Source organism: Siphateles boraxobius, unplaced genomic scaffold, assembly GCF_051911475.1.
Source record: "Siphateles boraxobius isolate OS27281-9 unplaced genomic scaffold, OSU_SipBor_1 22, whole genome shotgun sequence".
NCBI classification, from domain to species: domain Eukaryota; kingdom Metazoa; phylum Chordata; class Actinopteri; order Cypriniformes; family Leuciscidae; genus Siphateles; species Siphateles boraxobius.
The window spans coordinates 38,333,406-38,356,058 of NW_027508833.1; the positions used below are offsets into that span (position 1 = coordinate 38,333,406).

The window sequence follows — 22,653 nt, forward strand, 5'->3', positions numbered from 1 at the left end:
TTGGCATTACTTTATTGTAAGTGGTAATCTGTAGTCTGCAGATGCAAAATTCATGGTTACAGTGGAGCTGGTTGGGGAGCTGTTATGTCATGCGCAAGTCTCTCTGTTAGTGTGTTAAAGGGAACTGACATCTGAATGGGTTTCTTGGATCATACATGGGAAATTTCAGAGCTCTCTTTTTAAGAACAGAGTAGGAGGGGGATGGTAGCTGAGCAGATAGAATTATGGGATATCATCTCCGACTGGTACCAGCTGGTTCATCTAATGGTCAGAAGTGTGTTCGGTTGAAATTCTTTCTCTCTTACACGCATACACAGACACAAACTCTCTGTGAATGGCTGCAGATCCCTTCATTTTGGGGTTGGCCAATGCACCACGAAAGCACATCATGGAACAAAATAATAAAGCACAATCTGTCTTGCTTTATCCCCAGACCTTGGCAGTCAGATACTAGAACATTTGGCTTTGGAAAACATGGAGTGTTAATTTTATGCAAATACCCATGGTCAGAGTCTACTGACCATTCTCATGAATGCTTGATTTCTCAAAAAAAAAAGAGAGAAAAAAGAGCTGACAGTGAGATGAGCAATAAAGAAATTCAAACAGCAGTCTGAAAATCTCTGATAGTCTCTGAATGATTCTGATTCAATTTGTCACTAGTGGCCCAGACTCGTTTAGAAACAACACAAACTACCTGTGGAATGAACTGGAGTAGAATGCGATTTTGTTTTCAGGATTTTCTCATTTTATAGAAGTCGTGCCTCATGTTTAGCTTCCAATAGCTTCCAATCCCTGTCAACAAAAGCTTTCGGAGATTCATTATCTTTCTTTATAGTTTCTCAAATCATGCTTATCAGGCTTTGCTCAAACTTCATGTTTATCGTTCTATTCCTCATGTGTTTGGACCCCATTATTTTTAACAAATCATCAAATTCATTTTGTTTGGATTGCCACAGCAGCCTGTTTATATTCACTCTCTCTTTTTCAGTCGGATAAACATTGGATTGCGGTATCAGGCGGAGGTCCCAGAGCTGAGAGAGCGCTCGGCAGCGCAGCACGACCTACACAAGGCTGAGCGGGTGTGGGCGCCACTGCCTGACCTGGAGGCCAATACTCAGCAACAGCAAAGAGGTTTACAACTTAAACAATACCACATTCTAGGGCTGGGTAAAAAATACAGATTTCTCAATATTAATCGATTCTCATTTTTACGAACCAATATTGATTCTTAAATCTCAATCAGTGTTTCAAACTTTCAACCGTGGAAAGACGTCAGTTAAACAACTTGTAAACAATGTCATGTAACGTCACATTTACCTCAGAAAAAAACATATGTGACCATAAACTCGTTAGTCAGCTAGAAAAATTAACTCTAGAGAGGAGAATTTTGCTAAATATATGCACTATATTATATATCCATTATAATTTTTTAATGTTCTTCAATATTTAATGCATGTTTGGATAAATCTGGGAAGTTTTTATGACAGCCATCATTAAAATGTTTATAATTCATGTTACTTTCTTATTAAAAAAATAAATAAAAGTGTAATTTAAGTGTTTGTAATAGCTATCAATCAGTTAATTTTTACCTTCAATATTATAGTAGACTAATGAACTGACTCCATTGTTTACAGCATTAGTTAAGAGATTTGGTTTCCTTGAGAAAATTTGCCATGTATTGCACCTGATATCCAAAATAATCAATATTGAATCGAAATCGAATCGATTTGCAAGCCTGTGAATCAAAATCGAATTGAATTGTGCAATTTGTGTCAATACCCAGCCCTACCTCATTCATTTCTCTTATTTAGTTATCTCTTATTATTATTTAATCAATTAAATGAATGAAAGGAAGGAATTTATTATTTGTAACTAAATCTGCATGACTGTATGTTTAAGTCTGTCTTTTCCTGGACATTCTGTGTGTCCCAGCAGTGGATGACCTCATGCATCTGGCGTGCTCGAGTGCGCTGTACGGAGGAGGAACCAATCAGGAACTGGCTTTGCACTGCTTGTATGAATGCAAGGGTGAAATCATGGTGAGTTTCATATAATGCAGTAGCACATTGGGATAGCTTAATTTAACTTCCTCATGTACTGTGTACCAATCAAACCTGTTTACACTTGGCTGCTTCTCAAACTGCTGATTATTCAGAGCAATGGATGAAGGGTTTGTCACATGATCGGAAGATTAAATTATGTGGAATTATTTTTTGGAAGTAATTATGTATTACAAAGCCTGAAAAGACAAAGTGTTTTTAAAACACATTACGTGCACATGGAAAGTGAATGTAAATTACATGGTCTGCATTGTTTCCTTGAACAGCGTTTTTCTTGTGGCCATTCACACACAAACATGCATGTGACAGCTATAAATTTAAAGTCCAGGCATTTCAGTAAAAATGAATTGTACATTTTCGTAACTCTTCACAATAGAGTTCCATTTGTTAACATAAAGTAACCCCATTAGGTCTCATGAAATAATAATGAATAACAAAAATATATATAAATATCAAATTGTTCACGTTTTAATCAGTGTTGCAAAGTCTGCATTTTTCTTACGGAATTGGACTTTTCCACAGTTGCCTCAGGTTTTTTTTGTAGCAAACCCCAACCCTAAAAGTGCATCTACTACACTCTTAAGGCCTGTTCACACCAAGGACAATAACTATAATGATTAAGTTCTAAAAATCATATAAAAGAATGGCAGAGAGTTCACACCACAACTATAATGATAAAGGCACAGAGGAACAATAACGTTGGAGTCACTTTCAGCACAGTTTTTTTCCAGTGGATGAATGACAAAAACATTGACAGCCAATCAGAATCCATCCTGCTTTAAAGAATACGAGCATTCAAAGCTTTAGACGACAAAACTGCAGCACGTTCTTAAAGCGTTATTTTCAGCTGGTGTAGATGCTAATGTGGTATTCATTATAGTTAGTTATCTTTTATCTTTTCGCTGCACTTGAGAATCAACAAGCGACAAATAAACCGTACTTATTTTTAATTCCTGTGCAAGTACATTGTGAAATGCATCTTTTCATGCGATATGATAGTTGAATTACATTTAATAGTGATATATACAATTGTGAATAATTTGATTGCTTAAATAGCATGTTGTGTAAACAAATCTATTTGTTTAATAGCCCTAGCTTATTCATTTATGACAGTCGAGGCGAAAGCAATGCAACTGCATTCTGCTAATTGATGACCCTTGTTATATGAAAACACAAACAGTGCGTGTGCTTTGATAATTCTTTTCAACGTTCGCTCAGTTGAGCCAACAGCTGCAACAACACAACAGCCAGCCGCTTACTGCGGAGCTGTCACACTGCCGCCATAGCAACCACCTGTCAATCACAGGTGTTCACAACGAAGACACGCTGAAGATGACTGAATTATGTGCGTTGCATTTCTAAACCAAATTTTAGTCATGCATTTGTTACACTGCAAAATGACATGCTGTTTGTTCCTTTGTGGTTCATGTCACAAGTGGAACAACTACTGCAGAAAATGAAAGTCAGCCCGACTCTGTGAAAGGTGTCTGTAAGGTTTTTGGTGTTTGCTGAGTTTCAGTGATAAGCGAGATGTACTGAAAATGGTTCAATTCCATTGCTTCAAATAGTTTTATCTTGTTGCATCTTAGGTTTTGTAATGCCAAGTTGCAAGACCTCATTTGTTTGTTGCTTTGTGTTTGCTTTGCAAATTAGTAATTTGTATCGTGCCACGCGCAAACATGGTTTCGACGTAGATATTTTGACAGATTAATAGGTACATAAGACAGTAATGGGCTTCAGCAAAAAATGTTTAATTCCAAACGGTTTGTCCTGCAATGCAATGATCTGTCATGTTAAAGTTTATTATGGGTTGTTAATGCCAACTCAGAAGTTGACATCACCCTCGTTCCCGATGAGTTTAAACAACACATCTGAAAGCCGACTAGATGCATTTCCCTGCTTGGTGTGATGACTTTGTTTCACAGATAGGGCTTAAATTAAGCCAGGATTAGGCCGAAGTTCAATTAGGACATTTAAGTAGCTTTTATAAACATGCATTAGAAAATACTGGTGTGGATCTTGAGGCAAAACAATGGCAACTGGCATATTTTAATATATTAAAAACAGTTAAACAGCTCAATAATGTATTTTAGTCTGGGACTAGCCTTGTCTGTTAACCTGGGGTTTAATGTCTCTGACAAACTCAGGACAACCAAAAGCCATATAGTTACATTTTACCATGGTAGTGTGAGATGCTATATGTGTGGTTATCAAGATCTAAATGTAGGATACTATGGATGACCAATGTTTCATTTTTTTAATAAAAGTAGTGCTAACTGAAACAGAATATTTAAATTTCATTCTAAGAGGTTGTTTAAATATTAACAGATTAATGAACATAAATTTACATCTACATCCCAACTCAAGCTACTGCAGCTGTCAGCTCGAGCTTCATTGTATCAAATGTGCATTTTTTTCGAGAAAAACATAATATTATTAATATTGCAGCCCATCTCCCGTTAGAACATGCAGAAACTAAGAAATACTTTTTTATATTAAGATTTTTCTTTAGCTAAGGAAAAAAGACTGGTAAATGATTTTACCTAAGTTAACTCATGCATATTTTGATGTAGACAAAATATTTTATTATGAATGTTTTGAATATTCTACCTCTCTACCTGAGAAATGTTCAAGAAGTGTTTGTCATGTTCAGAGTAGTTTAAAACCACTAAACACATCTGGTTTCTGGTTTCTACATCTTTCACTCAGAAGCAAAAATCTGTATTGCTTGTCACTTGCCTTGTTCTCCGTACAACTCTCTGTACACATCAATAAAAGAGGCAAAAAGGCCGTAAATAAGAAAAAAGCACACATTAGAGCTCGTTGACCCAGAAAAAGATAGTGTCCTCGATTTATCGCACCCTGAGAAACTGTATGGAGGAACGATGCAGAGAGAACAAAAGGGATCATCCAGTGACTTGCACAGCTGGGATTAACGCCCGCAGCAAAAAGCCATTTACACATGTTGTTAAGGATATAGCGATGGTCTAGCAGAATTGCATTTCTCCTGCACTCCTTAATCTGTTCATATCAACTCTGGGACATAACATACCCTGTGATTCTCCCACTTGTGACCCTGTCTCTATATCACACCGCAGCCAGTTTCATTTCTTCAACCATGCTAATTTTACTTTCTTTTTCATTTTCATAGGAAGCCCTCGCCTGTCTGTTGTTAAAAAAACCCATCTTTCCCAAAGCGCACCCCTTGGCTGACTACCATTACTCTGGTAAGTCCCACTAACCGTCAAACACACTTTCCTTTCACTTTTTTTTTTTTTTTTGCCGGGGTGACGTGAGTTAATCCGTATGGCATGCGGTCCCGGTACCCCGTCACCCCCTGCGCTGGCATTCCAAACCATGCTCCCTGTCTCCGTTATAAACAAAAGCAGCTGAGGAGTGGAGTTCCAGTGAAGGGGAGGGGTTCGACTGAGAGATGGGTTGACAGAGTGGGTTGCTGGGTAGAATATAGGAGTGGGTGAGAGGAAAGGAGGGGGAGTGTGTCTGTGGCATGTTGTTAAATCCTGGGAGAAGACAGCGGCATCATTGTTTGTCTGGACATGTGTGTGCTGGCTGTTTGCCCTCTCTCTGTCCTTTGTGCGTGAATGTATTTGTGTTAGCGGGTGGGGGTGGTCTAGAAGCAGCTACATGGTGTCTGATTGTGTGGACCGTTTGTCTGTCCCACACAGGCTCTGATAGCTGGACGCCAGAGGAACGACGGATCTTCAACAAAGGCATCGCTGCCTACAAGAAGGACTTCTTCATGGTTCAGAAAATGGTATGTACAGGTTTGAACAAACCCACACAAATCATATAATGCAGCTTGAGGATGTGTGCTCCTACTTTTCCACAAAGTCTCCGTGTTGAAGATGAGACATATATAGAGACATATTTCTTATAGAGACTTGACTATAGCTAGTAAGTAACCATCAAGCAACCACCCAGATCCTCTTAGCAACACACTAACAACCAACTACAACACCCAAGCAACCACATAACAATGAATTAAAACACTTAGAACATCGTAGCAACACCCTAACATCCACCTCAAACATCCTAGCAACACCCTAACATCCACCCAGAACATCCTATCAACACCCTAACATCCACCCAGAACATCCTAGCAACACCCTAACATCGACCTCAAACATCCTAGCAACACCCTAACATCCACCCAGAACATCCTAGCAACACCCTAACATCCACCCAGAACATCCTAGCAAAACCCTAACATCCACCCAGAACATCCTAGCAACACTCTAACATCCACCCAGAACATCCTAGCAACACCCTATCATCCACCCAGAACATCCTAGCAACACCCTAACATCCACCCAGAACATCCTAGCAACACCCTAACATCCACCCAGAACATACTAGCAACACCCTAACATACACCCAGAACATCCTAGCAACACCCTAACATCTACTTCAAACATCCTAGCAACACCCTAACATCCACCCAGAACATCCTAACATCCACCCAGAACATCCTAGCAACACCCTATCATCCACCTAGAACATCCTAGCAACACCCTAACATCCACCCAGAACATACTAGCAACACCCTAACATACACCCAGAACATCCTAGCAACACCCTAACATCCACCTCAAACATCCTAGCAACACCCTAACATCCACCCAGAACATCCTAGCAACACCCTAACAACCACCCAGAACATCCTAGCAACACCCTAACATCCACCCAGAACGTCCTAGCAATACCCTAACATCCACCCAGAACGTCCTAGCAACACCCTAACATCCACCCAGAACATCCTAGCAACACCCTAACATCCACCCAAAATATCCTAGCAACACCCTAATATCCACCCAGAACATCCTAGCAACACCCTAACATACACCCAGAACATCCTAACATACACCCTAACATCCACCCAGAAAATCCTAGCAACACCCTAACATACACCCAGAACATCCAAGCAACAACATAACATACACCCAGAACATCCTAACATCCACCCAGAACATCCTAGCAACACCCTAACATCCACCCAGAACATCCTAGCAAAACCCTAACATCCACCCAGAACATCCTAGCAACACCACTAACATATACTCTAACATCCACCCAGAACATCCTAGCAACACCCTAACATCCACCCAGAACATCCTAGCATACACCCAGAACATCCTAGCAACACCCTAACATACACCCAGAACATCCTAGCAACGCCCTAACATACACCCTAACATCCACCCAGAACATCATAGCAAAACCCTAACATCCACCCAGAACATCCTAGCAACACCGCTAACATATACTCTAACATCCACCCAGAACATCCTAGCAACACCCTAACATCCACCCTGAACATCCTAGCAACACCCTAACATACACCCAGAACATCCTAGCAACCCCCTAACATCAACCCAGAACATCCTAGCAACACCCTAACAACCACCCAGAACATCCTAGCAACACCCTAACATCCACCCAGAACATCCTAGCAACACCCTAACATCCACCCAGAACAACCTAGCAACACCCTAACATACACCCAGAACATCCTAGCAACACCCTAACATACACCCAGAACATCCTAGCAACACCCTAACATCCACCCAGAACATCCTAGCAACACCCTAACATACACCCAGAACACCCTAACATACACCCTAACATCCACCCAGAAAATCCTAGCAACACCCTAACATACACCCAGAACATTCTAACATACACCCTAACATACACCCAGAACATCCTAGCAACACCCTAACATCCACCCAGAACATCCTAGCAACACCCTAACATACACCCAGAACATTCTAGCAACACCGCTAACATATACTCTAACATCCACCCAGAACATCCTAGCAACACCCTAACATCCACCTCCAACATCATAGCAACACCCTAATATCCACCCAGAACATCATAGCAACACCCTATCATCCACCCAGAACATCCTAGTAACACCGCTAACATCCACCCAGAACATCCTAGCAACACCCTAACATCCACCTCAAACATCCTAGCAACACCCTAACATCCACCCAGAACATCCTAGCAACACCCTAACATCAACCCAGAACATCCTAACAACCACCCAGAACATCCTAGCAACACCCTAACATCCACCCAGAACATCCTAGCAACACCCTAACATCCACCCAGAACAACCTAGCAACACCCTAACATACACCCAGAACATCCTAGCAACACCCTAACATCCACCCAGAACATCCTAGCAACAACCTAACATACACCCAGAACATCCTAACATACACCCTAACATCCACCCAGAAAATCCTAGCAACACCCTAACATACACCCAGAACATTCTAACATACACCCTAACATACACCCTAACATACACCCACAACATCGTAGCAACACCCTAACATCCACCCACAACATCCTAGCAACACCCTAACATACACCCAGAACATCCTAGCAACACCGCTAACATATACTCTAACATCCACCCAGAACATCATAGCAACACCTTATCATCCACCCAGAACATCCTAGCAACACCCTAACATCCACCTCAAACATCCTAGCAACACCCTAACATCCACCGAGAACGTCATAGCAACACCCTATCATCCAGCCAGAACATCCTAGTAACACTAGCAACTATCTAGAACATTCAATCAACCACATATTAACAGATTAAAAGCACTTAGAACATTGTAGCGCCTTCCTAATAGTGTTGCATAATATACCGGTTCTAGAAAGGTATCGTGATACCCTGCTATTAAAAAAGGTATGGTTCCACATTTTATCAGTACCAGTACTTTAAGAATGACAGCATTCTAATAAGATCCGTATTTCATAATTTGCATCAATGTGAGACAGTGGCACGTGTGCAGAGCTTTGCTTCCACAAGCGGCAGGGACTAAAATATTTCCATGAGAAACAGCACATGAGAAAATAAAGCGTCAGACGTGTTTAATGTTTAAAAGAGTTAATAAGATCAATAAGCCTCGATAAAGAGATCATAGGTGCTACTAGCGCTGCCCGGAGTGCGCGCAGAAAGCCATCTTTCAGACAGCATGCGATCGCGAATGCAGTTCTCTTCTACAGATTATTTCTCTTGAATGGTCAAAAATATGTCAAAATACACGTCCTGACGGCTATCAACGCTAACAAAGTCGGGTATGTGTTCAGTGAATGTAAACAGTGTCAATTGTGTGTGTGTTCCACTGTATTGGATCAGGTGTCAGATCTTTAAGCAACAGCAGCCTAATAAACCTGATGCTGTCTGTGTAATTAATGTTAATCAAAGAAAAGAGAAAATCACCCACTGTTTCAATGAATGACTGAATCAGTGTTAAGGTAAATCATAGAGTGAAGTTCTTTTACATTTATTTGATTTCTTAATGCTACTGTTAAATAGACCTACTGTACCCTACCTGAAAATTTTAAAGCACTGTTTACTTAATTTGTATCTTTATTAAATTGTATTTTTCATTGTAATTTACTTATTTTAAAGATAAAAGATAAAATAATTTAAAATATATTTTAAGATAAAATAAAATTTCTATATTGTGATATAAAATTACATAAAAAATATAAAATATATTAAATTACTCGTATCATGAAATAATATTTTGGTCATATCATATACCGGCCGCTATCCCAACCTGTTCAGAATTGTGAAAGGTTAGCGAATGTGATTGATAATGTGTTATTTTAAATGCATTTATAAAACATTCAATTTTAAGTTCTGTCATATTATTAAATTACTTTTATTGGTGTTTTAGTTTTTTGCCATGGTATAGATTCACTATTGGTATCACGATATTTCAGTTGGGTATCGTATCGAAGTCATAATTTTGGTATCGTGACAACACTACATCCTAATATCAACCCAGAACATCCTAGTAAAACATTGGCAACCAACTACAACATTCAAACAACCACATAGTTATAAACCAGAACCACTTAGAACATCCTAGCAGTCCAACTTTTTCCTGAACCCGGAAGTCTTGAAATTTTTCTTCACGATGTCCGGTGTTTCTAGTCTAATTAGTGTATTTTCAGAGCTGATCATGTAAATCACCACCAGAGTTGGGTATAACACGTTACAAAGTAACTCGTTACTGTATTCTAATTACTTTTCATGATAACGCAGTAATGTAACTCATTACATTTAAAATTAATGTAATTTGATTACAGCAACTGATGTCAATAAAATCAAGTTACTTGCGTTACAAATGTATTTTTAAGAAAAGAATATTTAGTAAAATGCTTTTCTATTCACGTTTGGCCGGCTGCGTCAGTTAATGAGCATGCGCTTTAATGAATTACCGGAGAACGTCTTCATGAGGCACACACACACACACACACATACACATACACACACACACACACACAAATGCAAGGTCTCTCGCTCTCTCCCTCTCCGCCGTGCGCGCTACACGGTTTGGATCACAGTCTCTTCTGTCTCGCATGCACGCTCTTGTTGGCTCGCTCTAGATTTCGGGAGATTTTAACTAATTTGCGGGGCATCAGGGAGCCGCTATCAATATGCGGGAGACTCCCGGAACTTCCGGGAGATCTGGGATGTCTGCAATATTAAATTACGGAAAGAACTGAGTTTCACTTTGTAGTGTATTCTTGTAGTTTTAATAGGTTTTCAAAGTAACTTGAAAGTAAACTAATCTGATTACTTTTTACATGCAGTAATCAGTAATGTAATGAAATTACAATTTTAAAGTAGTAATTAGTAGTGGATTACTTTTTTCACCACTGACACCCTAGCATTATAGCAGCAAGTTCTAGCCATGAGTTATGGTAATGCTGAGTTGTTTTGTGTTTGATTTGAAGGTGAGCTCCAAGACAGTGGCTCAGTGTGTGGAGTTTTACTACACGTATAAAAAGCAGGTGAAGATCGGCAGGAACGGAACGCTTATATATGGAGAAGCAGAACCAGCAGAAACTAAACCCACAACAGAGGAGGAAGTGGACAATAAAGTGAGTTCCTGTGGTTTTGTGTGTACGTGCATCTGGTTGATTTGATTTCGTACTAACTAGTGCAGCACCGTAATGTTTCTTCTCCATCAGAGTTCACAGAAGTTTGAATCACGGAAAGAAGACGAGGAGAGCAGGAAGTGGGATATGTCATGTGACAGGAAACAAGAAAACAGCCCGGGCAGGGTGACACAATCTCTACAGGCCACTGTAAATGTGAGTTTGGGGAGATTTGTACAAAGTTACATGAGGTTGCAAAAAAGTGCATGATGCCTACAGAAAATTAAATTGTTTTAGTTCTCCAGTTTTGGGCTATTTGAAATAACAATAAAAAACTGCTCTGCCAAAGAGGTTTGGAAGATAATAGTCATGTGTAGTTTAGCACTGTCGGATTTTTATAGCACCACCTAGTGGTATACTTTATTACAAATTTATCCAATGTTATTGATAGTACATTTATAAGGGACCGTCCTGTTGGAGGAACCCAGAATTAACTTGCTGAAGGGCACAATAGTAAACACATAGATGGGTTTGAACTTACAACCACAGAGGAAGTTCCCCGTGTCTGATATCTGTATGCGTTCAGCTTGTTTATGCTAACCATTTGTTTCCTGTTAGGCTCCTGCCGTCTTAGTCTTGAGAAGTCAGGAGGACAGCACTAAGGATCCGTCCACGTTGAGGGTCAGTCATCCTCCTCCACCACCACCATCTAAACCTCGCTCTGAAACCACAGCCCGGAAAAGTGTGGCTGGGAATACTGGAAAAGGACAAACTAACCAAGAGGGTGAATTTCCCTGCAAGAAGTGTGGCAGGTCAGTTTTATCAAGATACACACTCAGTTTTACATATTTACTCGATTTACTAATGATAATAGTGTAACATTTATTTAAATGTACCTTATTTTATTTATTTACTGAATTTAAAAAAATTAGATATGGCACATTTAAATAAATAATTTATTTAAATGTTCCTTTTTATTTATTTATTAATTCAGTTAAATGCATTTTATTTTAATTAATGAAATGCGGTCAATTTAATTAAGCAAATGTGTAATTAAGTATATTTATAAATAAATCAGGTACATTTAGAATAAATATTTAAATAAAATAAATAAATAATTCAATAAATTAACGTTTAAATAGGAATTTATTTAATTTGTACTATGCCATTAAATGTTTCTGTTTATCACAATGTGTGAACTACAGTGTTGGGGAGTAATTACCGGTAACTAAGAGTTGCAACTCTTCTAACTTTTTCAGTTGTGTGTCGTTAGTTCGGGTGTTTTAACAATAGTGTAGAAGTAAAACGCCTAGCCTCTCCATCAAGTAGCGTGTATTGTAGAGTGACAAAGTTGAGTGTTTTTTACATTGTATTGTGTATTCAGCTTTACAGTCAAGCACACTGAGGTAATAATCAAACACACTTACAAAAGTGTCTTGAATCTATATTTAGCATTGGAAAATCTGATTCATATCAGACGGTTCCTGTAGACATCTCTGTTAAAAACGGAAACATCACATCAATTATTTTTTTCACTTTTGTTGCCATTGGCTTTTGGCTTGCTTGGGGTCATTAAATTTAACATTTAATTTAATATTCAACAATAATATTGATCTGCCTGCATTGACACCATTATATGAGAACTGAACTGAGCTGGACGATGACATCACGGTTTTCTCCAGAGCGGCTATATATATATAAATGAATAACTTTTTTTACAACAACAATGAAACATTACTAAAACTTACTTAAGCTGGACTGTGATGCTATTTTCTTCTGGAAACAAACTTTGTTGCATTATTTTCCTGTTATCTCTGTAAAGCTGCTTTGAAACGATCTGTATTGTGAGAAGCGCTATATAAAAAAACGAAAAAAGATTCACAAATTCAGTTGCTGTTGCACAGAAGTCCCTGTGCAACATTTTATGTCGTCTTAGAAATTAAATCTTGTTAAATTCTGCTGTTTATTGTTTTTAATTATATGATTGGTTCATGAATATGACTGATCTGGTACTCTGGTTCAGCTCATTGTTCTACAGTGCATGTCTGATTTATGAGCAAATTATCTTTTTATTAGTCCTTTTATCCAGATCATAAAACCCCGTCTGCATGATCCTGTGTTCACAAAACTGACTGATCCACTTCTCTAGTTTAGATCACTGACTCATAGATCTTCAGTGAATCATTCTTTGAGTCAAACCTTTGCATTGTATCGGTTGATCCAAGTAACAAAACCAGTCTGAATGATTGGTTCACAAACCTGACTTATCCAGTTCTCGGGTTCAATTCGTTCACTCATTAATGTTCAGGTCTGATTTGTGAATAATTAATTCTTTAAAGTCAGATGTTTTCAATTAATCTGTAAAGAAAGAAAAAAAGGTCTGAATGATTAATTCATGAATCAACCGATCTAGTTCTTGGATTCAACTCAGTAACTTAAAGGGATAGTTCACCCAAAAATGAAAATTCTGTCAGTAATTACTCTCCCTCATGTTGTTCAACCCCGTAAGACCTTCGTTCATCTTCGGAACACAAATTAAGATATTTTTGATTAAATCTGAGAGCTGGATCACTCCTCCATAGGCTTCTAAGGGATTGAAACTTTTTCAACGAAAAGTTATTAAAGACATCGTTAAAATAGTCCAAGTGACTACAGTGGCTCAATCTTAAGTTTATCAAGCGACGAGAATACTTTTTGTGTGCAAAAACAAACATGAATAACGACTTTATTTCAACTATTCATTTCCTTCTCTGTGGGCCTCTAGTCAGTTAGCGTAGTGTGATAGCGTAGTGCTACGTCACACGTAGGCTCACTATTGGCCGACGCTGGTCATGTGTGTGATGCGTGTGACGTACAACACAAAAGCGCTGCGCTGTTACACTAGTGAACTCACTCGATATGGGGTTAGAATTCAGTCACAATTCTGAGCGCGCAAGATCACATTTTAAGCGCGCAAAAGGGCATTTCGCACGCGCGTGACCTGAGTTTTGAGGAGAAATGTTCTCAGATTTCTTATCGCAGATAAGACAATATTTCGAGCGAATTAAAATAAATTTTTGCATTTAAAATAAGTATTTGGTTGTGCGCAGACATTCTCTTTTGCATGTGCAAAGTTTCACTTTCTTTTTCCTTTCATACCAGCCGTACGCGCTCTCTAAGCGCAGACAGCTCACTTGCTCAACACAACCCAGCAGTACAATATGCCATAATTCCAGGCAATCAGAGATGAGGCTGCTAAATTCTGATTGGCTGGCTTGAAAACCAATCACAAGACTCCCTGCATCACCGACTGTGGAAGAGGAAAATATGGTGGAAGATGTTTGTTTAATTTGTTTAATGGATTGAAAACTTCAATTTAAGTTCAAGTAAACAAAAACATTCACAGCAGAGAAGTTCTGTAAAAACAACTATCATACTAAAAATAATATACTGTATTTTCTTATATACTATTTTAGGATGGATAGTGTTCACATTGGGATGCAGGCTTATTCCTCTCACTGCAAAAAAAAAGAAAGAAAGAGATGTGGGTAACAATGCAAACATATGCAAATATAACTGTAAGTGAAAATCTTGGGTGTGTGACTCACAAGACTTCTATATAATTACTCTCATAATTAGATTTTCATTTTTTTGCAGAGAGGGGAACAAGCCTGCATCCCAATGTGCACACTATCTATCCTAAAATAGTATATAAGAAAATACAGAATATTTTTTTTAGTATGATAGTTGTTTTACAGAACATCTCTGCTGTGAATGTTTTTTTTTAAATAATTCCAAGGATATCAAGTAGATTGATTATTATTTTAACGTTATTACATTGCATTTCTACGTTTATTTGATGGCTTTTTTATTCTAATGTGAGTGATGTACCGTTTTTACACACTTATTTCATTAAAAGGGGGAAAAGTCTGTCCATCTTCATTTCTGAAAATATGTAAAATGTGACCCCAGCTCGGTCACATTCATATTTCACTAATGTTAATTACATAACTTGCAGTTCAGAAAGAAGTTAGAACTACCACTTGAGGTGTAGCAAACACTGGGACATGCCATTATGTACAGTAATAGTACGATTTGATTTTGATTAAAAATAAGCTAAAAAAAATTAGCTTAAAAATAAACTGTGGTCGTCGAGTGGTAGGCATTTGAACTTAAATCAAGCCATTAAACATAAATATCTTCCACCATGTATTTTTCCTCTTCCACAGTCGGTGGTGCAGGGAGTCTTGTGATTGGTTGACAAGCTAGCCAATCAGAATTTAGCAGCTGGGTTGGGTTGAGCAAGTGAGCTGTCTGTGCTTAGAGAGCGCATACGGCTGGTATGAAAGGAGCAAGAAAGTGAAACTTTGCACATGCGAAAGAGAACGTCTGCGCACAACCAAATACTTATTTTAAATGCAAAATTGATTTTCGTTCGCTCGAAATATTTTCTTATCAGCGAGATGAACATTTCTCCGCAAAACTCAGTTCACGCGCGTGCAAAATGCCCCTTTACGCGCTCAAAATGTGATCTTGCGCACGCAGAATTGTGACCGAAATCTAATCCCATAACTCGAGGCCCACAGAGAAGGAAATCAATAGTTGAAATAAAGTTGTTATTTCTGTTTGTTTTTGCGCACAAAAAGTATTCTCGACGCTTGATAAACTTAAGATTGAGCCACTGTAGTCACTTGGACTATTTTAACGATGTCTTTAATAACTTTTTGGGGAACAAGTGTCAATCCCTTAGAAGCCTATGGAGGAGTGATCCAGCTCTCAGATTTAATCAAAAATATCTTAATTTGTGTTCCGAAGATGAACGAAGGTCTTACGGGGTTGAACAACATGAGGGAGAGTAAATACTGACAGAATTTACATTTTTGGGTGAACTATCCCTTTAATGACATGAATGTCTGAATTATCAACGAATCCTTTTTTGAGTTAGATGTTCACAGTGAGTTAGTTTGCAAAACCAGTCTGAATGTTTGGCTCACGAATCCAGTTCTCAAGTCCAAATCACTGACCTAAAGATCTGAACACTGTTTTCTCCAGGATCTTCTTCAAGGTGAAGAGCCGCAGTGCCCACATGAAGAGTCACGCTGAGGCGGAGAAAAAAGCAGCAGCGCTCCGGCAGAGGGAGGCCGAGCAGCGCGCCGCAGCCGCCATGCTAGCCGCCCAGCAGAACGGAGCCAGGAGAGCCAGCAGCGACGACTCCTCGGAGGAAGAGGAGGATGCAGATGATGAAGACTGGCACTAGCGAACAATCTCCTGTGTATGGCAGAGAAAAGACTTATTTATTTAGATTTGACCAGCCAACAAAATCCCAACCCGAAAGAACAGTTTCAGGGACTAACTCGCTCCCGTCGAATGTTTGTGTGAGTGCGTATGTGTGTTGCGTGTGTATATGAGACGGACAGAGACCGATGCTGTAGAAGCATTCAGGGGCTTCATGTTCAGATATAGGGCTATTGGGAGTGTAAGCCATCTCAGTGTGAACGTGTGCGAGCGCGTGTGTGTGTGTGTGTGTGTGTCTATAAAATGCACTTTCGGACTCATCCAACACACACTGATCTGGCCGCAGCGCATCTATCCAGTGTCTGTGCACAGAACTCTCTCCGGTGAAATGAACTATTATGGACGTAGACGGACACAAAAGCAAGTGTGCATGCGTGTTTAGTCTTTTCCTCCTTTTCCGCAGTGAAAACGACGGCATCGTTCTCTTCCACGTGACTGCCAAACGCTTGCACAACTGTGCTTGTATGCCTGGTCTTGATCTCCAGTGCTGTAATTTTGGGCTTTCTGTTTTCAGTATCTTAAAGGTATAGTTCATCCGAAATGGAAAATTCTGTCGTTTCTCTCACCCTCGTGCCGTTAATGACTTTCTTTCATCCGTTGAACACAAAAGTTTAGTGAAATGTTCATGGTTCTCTTTGCCATATAATATTTCTTAAGGGCTTTCAATTTCCCAAAAAATATTTTTTTTAAAACCTAAAAGTACTCCAGATAACTATTATGCCATATTCCAAGTCTTCTGGAGCCAAACAATAGGTTTGTGTGAGATAATCTTGACAGTGAAAAATAAAACGAATAAAAATTATATTCTTCAATTGATCTGAAGCTGAAATTAAATAAGAATTGGATAAAAATCTTAAATGAACATAGGCAAATGACTGAAATAATATAAGATTAAGTTGAAGTACTACTGACACTTAAATTACAACACTAGAAAACTGAAAATAGCTAATTCAAAACATTAATAAATACAAATAAGTAGGCTTATATATTATGGTAATATAAATAATGCTAGAATATCACATGAGTATGCGCACATGGGATTTAAGAGCTATGGCAGAGTATTTTTAGGGAATAATGACTTAAGTTGTTTTTAATATTTTAATCACACAAATCTATCGTATGACATCAACAGACTGTATTAGTACTTTAAAATCGATTAATCGCATCTAACTTAAAAGTTTGTATATACATATATGTATATACACAGAAAAATATGTGTGTGTGTATATATATAAACATTCAGTTTAACACTATCTTTAATGTTCGCCGTCAGATGCGGCTTTGGAAAGACGCGAGGGTGATTAAATGATGTTAGGATTTTCCTTTTTCAAAAACTATTCCTTTAATTTGAAATGGTGACCTCGCTAATGCCTTCAATGTTTTTGACACTTTCAATCTTTACATGACAATCACTTTTTTCAAAGGTCTTTTTTTATACTCAGCAGATTATAACGGTCGTCCTTGATATAATCATTTATTGTCGTTATCATTACTGTTATTATTAGCTTTGTACGGTTTTATTATAATTATGTTGGGTTTTTGTTTGGAATTCTTTTTCTCATTTGACTTTTAGTTTTAGACGTGTGCTTTCTGCGTTTAAGTGAAGATTGCATATACTTGCTGAGAGCGTGATTTATAAAACCACACTGTAAGTGCAATAGCAATAGTGGGACTTTTGAGTTCCCTCCCACTCCAATTTTTTTATTTTAATTTATTCTCAGCGTCTTTGAACAAAGGTATTAGATAATCAACTTGTGTTTTAGTGTAAGAACAAATGTGAGATCTGATGGTTGGTGAGTTTAAGGGCAGTTGCAAGCAGCTCTGGTTTCTATCTCTCTTCTGGCTAAGCACTTGGCTTTGTCTCCATGGCAACAAAGAGTCTTCTTTTAAAGGATAGGCACACAGGGGATTGCACAGCCAACAGTAACAGCTCCAATTATTGCTAATAACACAGAAGTCTTCTATGCAGTGTGTGTGTGTGTGTGTGCACGTGCGAATACATGTGTGGTTGTTTATTTGCATGCGTGGTTGTGAGTAGTTGATGCACCAAAACAGTTTCAAACTCAAAGCCAAGTGAGAAAAAGAAGCTTCCCAGACTATTTAATGTCTTTTTTGTTATTTTAAAAAAAATATATATATATATATTATATATACTTGTTCATATACAGTATGTGAAAAAGTTGATTTGCTCTAATATGAAGATATGGGCATTTTTTTTGAATGATTTAGCCAAGCTTTTTGTTATTATTGTTGTTATCGAGAGATGAATATTCAGAAATGACAGTGAAATTAATCCTGGGAATGTTGTAAGGTTGCACCTCCTGTTTCTGTCTTTCATTCAGCCAAGGGAAATTCTTCTGTTGAGGAATATAAAGTATGAAAAAGGCTTCTATAACTGTATGCACACTTTCTATGCTATTTTCATATGGGCTTGTACACTAATGATGGCTGTGGAAAGAACTCTGAAGTGCTTTTTACTACAGTATAATTTATTGTGTCTCAGCTGTGTTTTTATCATGTGTTTTAGAATAATAAATAAGAAAAAAACACAATAAACATGACAATATTTGTAACAGTATTTGGGGAGGAAGAGTGTATTATAATTGGCCAAATGATGTCTAGAGGACATGAATAAAAAAGATCAAGATAATCATTTAGATGTTTTTATTCTATGTTTCTGCCACACACTGAATGCCCACATGATGGCATTGTTGTCTACATTATTTTTCACACTAGAAAAGATACAGTGATCATATGAAAATATGCAAGTGAGAAAAAAAATCTTAATTCAATTTAATGAAGTATTTAAACCGCTGGTTCATAAGAGAAAGTCTACATAAATGTGAAAATATAAATATGGAATAGCAAGTGAGGCTAATGGAAATATGTAACTGCATGACCATTACTGAAAGAACACAGCAAGTTTAACCCTCCACTGCACGCATTATTATGCAATCATGGAATTTTTTTTTAGTGTTTTTATATATATATAATAGACTCAAATTAACATATTTATAAATTTTAATTGTTTTTGGGTGCGTTGCTATATGGCAACATTGTGCGACAATAGAACAGCCTGATGTGTTTTCTCCCAAAATGACATGAAATTCATAGATGATTACAGACCTGTCTTTTAGAAATTAAATTGTTTTTACTATTTAAAATGTTTTCAAGAGCTTTGTGTACAAAATATGAAACTAATTTTCAAAGTAGCCTATTATTTCAAGAACATTTACAAAACATCTGACGCAAACTCATAAGAACGGTTCAAGTGAAACTACTCAATGTGAAACGCCTTGAAGCAGTTGTTCTCTCCGTTAAGGCAGAGGTGCACCTTGCACTTAGAGCAAACCACTCTTGGTGGTGCTTGGTGGAAGGGGGGCAGTGGGTCCTTTGTGCCGCTTCTCTTCTATACGGACCTCCAAACTCTGTGAGGGTCTACCTTTTCGTTTGGTGGTGCCCTTGTTGACCTGTGTAAGGCAGAGTGCCACATTGACCTTGAAGTCCAGTAAGCTCAATTGTGTCTTCTGTGAAATTCCCATAGCATCAGAGTCCCTGCGGTAAAACAAAATAAGCGTATATATATTTTACTTTTATACTTTACTTTATAAATATATAAAAATATATATAAATATATGAGTAGAATACAACCATCCAATTATACCAGTGCATCCATACAAAGCTACTCTGCATTAGCATGGGCAGAATATTGTTCCTTTACCACACAATGTTGCCATATGGCAACATATTTTATTGAATAAAAAGGTAATAGTAGTATCAAAACAATGATTGAAAAAAAGATTAGAACTTACCCCAGATGCTTGACGTAATTTTAAATTCTGAAGAAATATGAAAAATTGAGGAAAATCTTCACATATTCATGAGCACTTCTTCAACAACTGGAGTCATCAAAAGTGTGTGAAAAGAATGACAGTGCAAGGGTGTGTAGTGTCGTGATGTCATCAAAGCATATCATTGGTTACCACCAGGTTCTACCATGAATTTAAGATTAATCAGAGCTCATGTTTATTTTCAAATTTCAAGAAATGTCCAAAGAAAGGGTATGTTGCCATATGGCAACACCATGCAGTAGAGGGTTAAATGCAGGGTAGGAAATTTGTTCCAGAAACATTTTTTGTCATGCTGGTTGAAAGTCTCGAGTCGCATCCTTATTAGCAATCACTAAGTTAAGTGGTCTAAATGTATGTATATATATATATATACAGGGCTCTCAAGTTTTATCAAAAGTTTAGAGTGAGATTTAGGGGAGGAGCCACCCAAATATTTGCAGCAGCGGTCCCTCGACCCGACCAAATTCGCTTCAATTTTTGCTAGCAGTTAAATTTTGCCTATTGTTCATAATTGACCAGAACAAATGGAAATTATAACAATTGTTAAATCTGATAAAAAGACAAATTCATCCAAATAAAATAAAGTTATATTTAAAAAATACAAATTTATTGAAAAATACAAATAAATTTGACCCCAAACAAGCCAACTGAACATCAGTGAACAACTGAACAACAATGTACATAACATTGTGTCATAACAACTTGCCCTGAGCATGTATGTCAAGACCCAAGCCGGTCACGTTTACAGGGGTCATCGGATGCCCATTTTCCACAAGTTGGTATGATTCTTTTGGGTCTTTATGTAAAGTTTGTAACATACTTAGGTTAAAATTTCTCAATGGTTGTGTAAAACAACACCCTTTTTACTTCTTCAAAAACAGCTCCGTTCACAGTGACCCGTTTCGGTGCATGTCTCTTTAAATGATAATGAGTAACAACGTTTTGGCTTTTTGAGGATTAAAAAAAAGTGAATGGATTTTTTTCATTGCATGGTGATTGTGTCCACACACGGCAAAGACACATTTATTTGCAAATACCATATAATGTGTATTTTGCATCCGATGACCCCTTTAAAAGCAGTTGGAGAGTTTTTGAATGCATCAAAAATAATTTAGCACGAATTTGGCTATACTCCTCAACATCAGCTCTCACTGTCTTTGATCACAGGCAAGAGATATCATCCAGGAATCGTAAAATCAAAATGCTAAAAAAAATAAAATAAATGAAGATGTCCGCAAACTGCATTCATCAGATCGTCCTCTTTCAACTTCCACTCCGTGTGTGCGCGTGTTGTTGTCTAGTAACGAACGTGCTCGCAGCGGGAACACATAATTTACCCGGAAACAACTAATTCTAATTTCTGATTGGCTGGTAGCTATGGAGCTAGAAATGTGTCTTTATTACATGTGAGAAAATAAATGATCTGAGAGAAAAAAAAAAGTTTGAGAGAAAAAGTTATCACACTGATAGCAAAAAAGCATTTCATGAGAGAAAAAAGAATATTTGAGAGAAAAAGTTTTCATACCAATAGCAAAAAATAATATTTGAGACTAAAAAAAGTTTTGAGAGAAAGTATTTTCTCATAGAACATAAAAAAATATAAATTTGAAATTTTTTAAATTATTTCTGAGACAAAAAATCTCTCTTAAAATACTTGGAAAAAAAATCTAAAATATATATTTTTTGCTATCAGTGTGAAAACATTTTCTCTAAAAATAAAAAGTGTTTCTCTCAAAACGCTTTTCTTTGCTCTCGATGCAATTTTTTGCTCTCGTGTCAGGATTTTGCTTTAGCTGTGAAAATTGTGTCATGGGCGGGGCCACGTTCTTTTTTTCCTATTGGAACGTTCCTATTGGCCAGTCGGGTGAGCATCGTCTTGTCTTAGGAGTCGAACTGAATCATTACACCATTGTTCGCGTTCGGTTCACCTAGATAGATGCAGTCTCTGCCTTAGAGTTTAGATTCTCTGCCCGAGCCCAGGCCCGACCTCGGGCCGATATTTCCCGTCACCATCCTCGGGCCAGGCCGGGCTTTTGATCTAGAGACGTGCACTCCCAACGCAAGAGAGTGTGGCGCGGGACTAGGTTTGATGGCCGAGTGCGAGCGCGGGCGCGGGCTGTAATGCACTCACTCTGTGTGTGTGGGTTCCGGGAGAATAAAACGATTTGTGGGACCTCCGCAAACTAGAAATATCTATGAATAAAACATAAAAACTAATACATTTTTATTCATCTGTTGCAGAAAAACAACAAGAACAACTAAAACAAAATACAAATGATTTACAGGCCAGAGTTTTGTTTTATAACATGTTTGCAGCGTTGAGCGATGTAGCCAATCACAGACATATGTGTTGATTTCTTGAACGCAATGGCCAATCAGAAGCATTTAAGATAGTCTCCCCTCACTGCTCAAAACGGACTTTTTGTTCAGAGCTGAATTCTGTATGCTGGCAAATCCTCTAATTATAACAAACAAAGTGTATATATTATGAAAGATTCATTGTGCAGTCAGCGTCATTGATAATA

General features: G+C 37.9%; 1 protein-coding gene across 4 annotated transcripts in view; it reads left to right on the forward strand.

The window, feature by feature from the left end:
• mideasb (mitotic deacetylase associated SANT domain protein b) overlaps nucleotides 1-16,818 on the forward strand; it is a 31,285-nt gene extending 14,467 nt beyond the window's left edge. For 2 of the 4 annotated variants that reach the window (XM_077240099.1, XM_077240100.1), the window contains exons 6-13: nucleotides 989-1,131; nucleotides 1,936-2,039; nucleotides 5,212-5,287; nucleotides 5,747-5,835; nucleotides 10,860-11,006; nucleotides 11,097-11,219; nucleotides 11,622-11,815; nucleotides 16,035-16,818. In XM_077240099.1, the coding sequence (XP_077096214.1) occupies nucleotides 989-1,131; nucleotides 1,936-2,039; nucleotides 5,212-5,287; nucleotides 5,747-5,835; nucleotides 10,860-11,006; nucleotides 11,097-11,219; nucleotides 11,622-11,815; nucleotides 16,035-16,239 (1,081 nt within the window). In that variant the 3' untranslated portion in view covers nucleotides 16,240-16,818. Of the gene's footprint in view, nucleotides 1-988; nucleotides 1,132-1,932; nucleotides 2,040-5,211; nucleotides 5,288-5,746; nucleotides 5,836-10,859; nucleotides 11,007-11,096; nucleotides 11,220-11,621; nucleotides 11,816-16,034 lie in introns of all 4 variants that reach the window. The other 2 variants (XM_077240097.1, XM_077240098.1) reach the window with 1 other exon arrangement.
• Nucleotides 16,819-22,653: the final 5,835 nt, after the last annotated feature.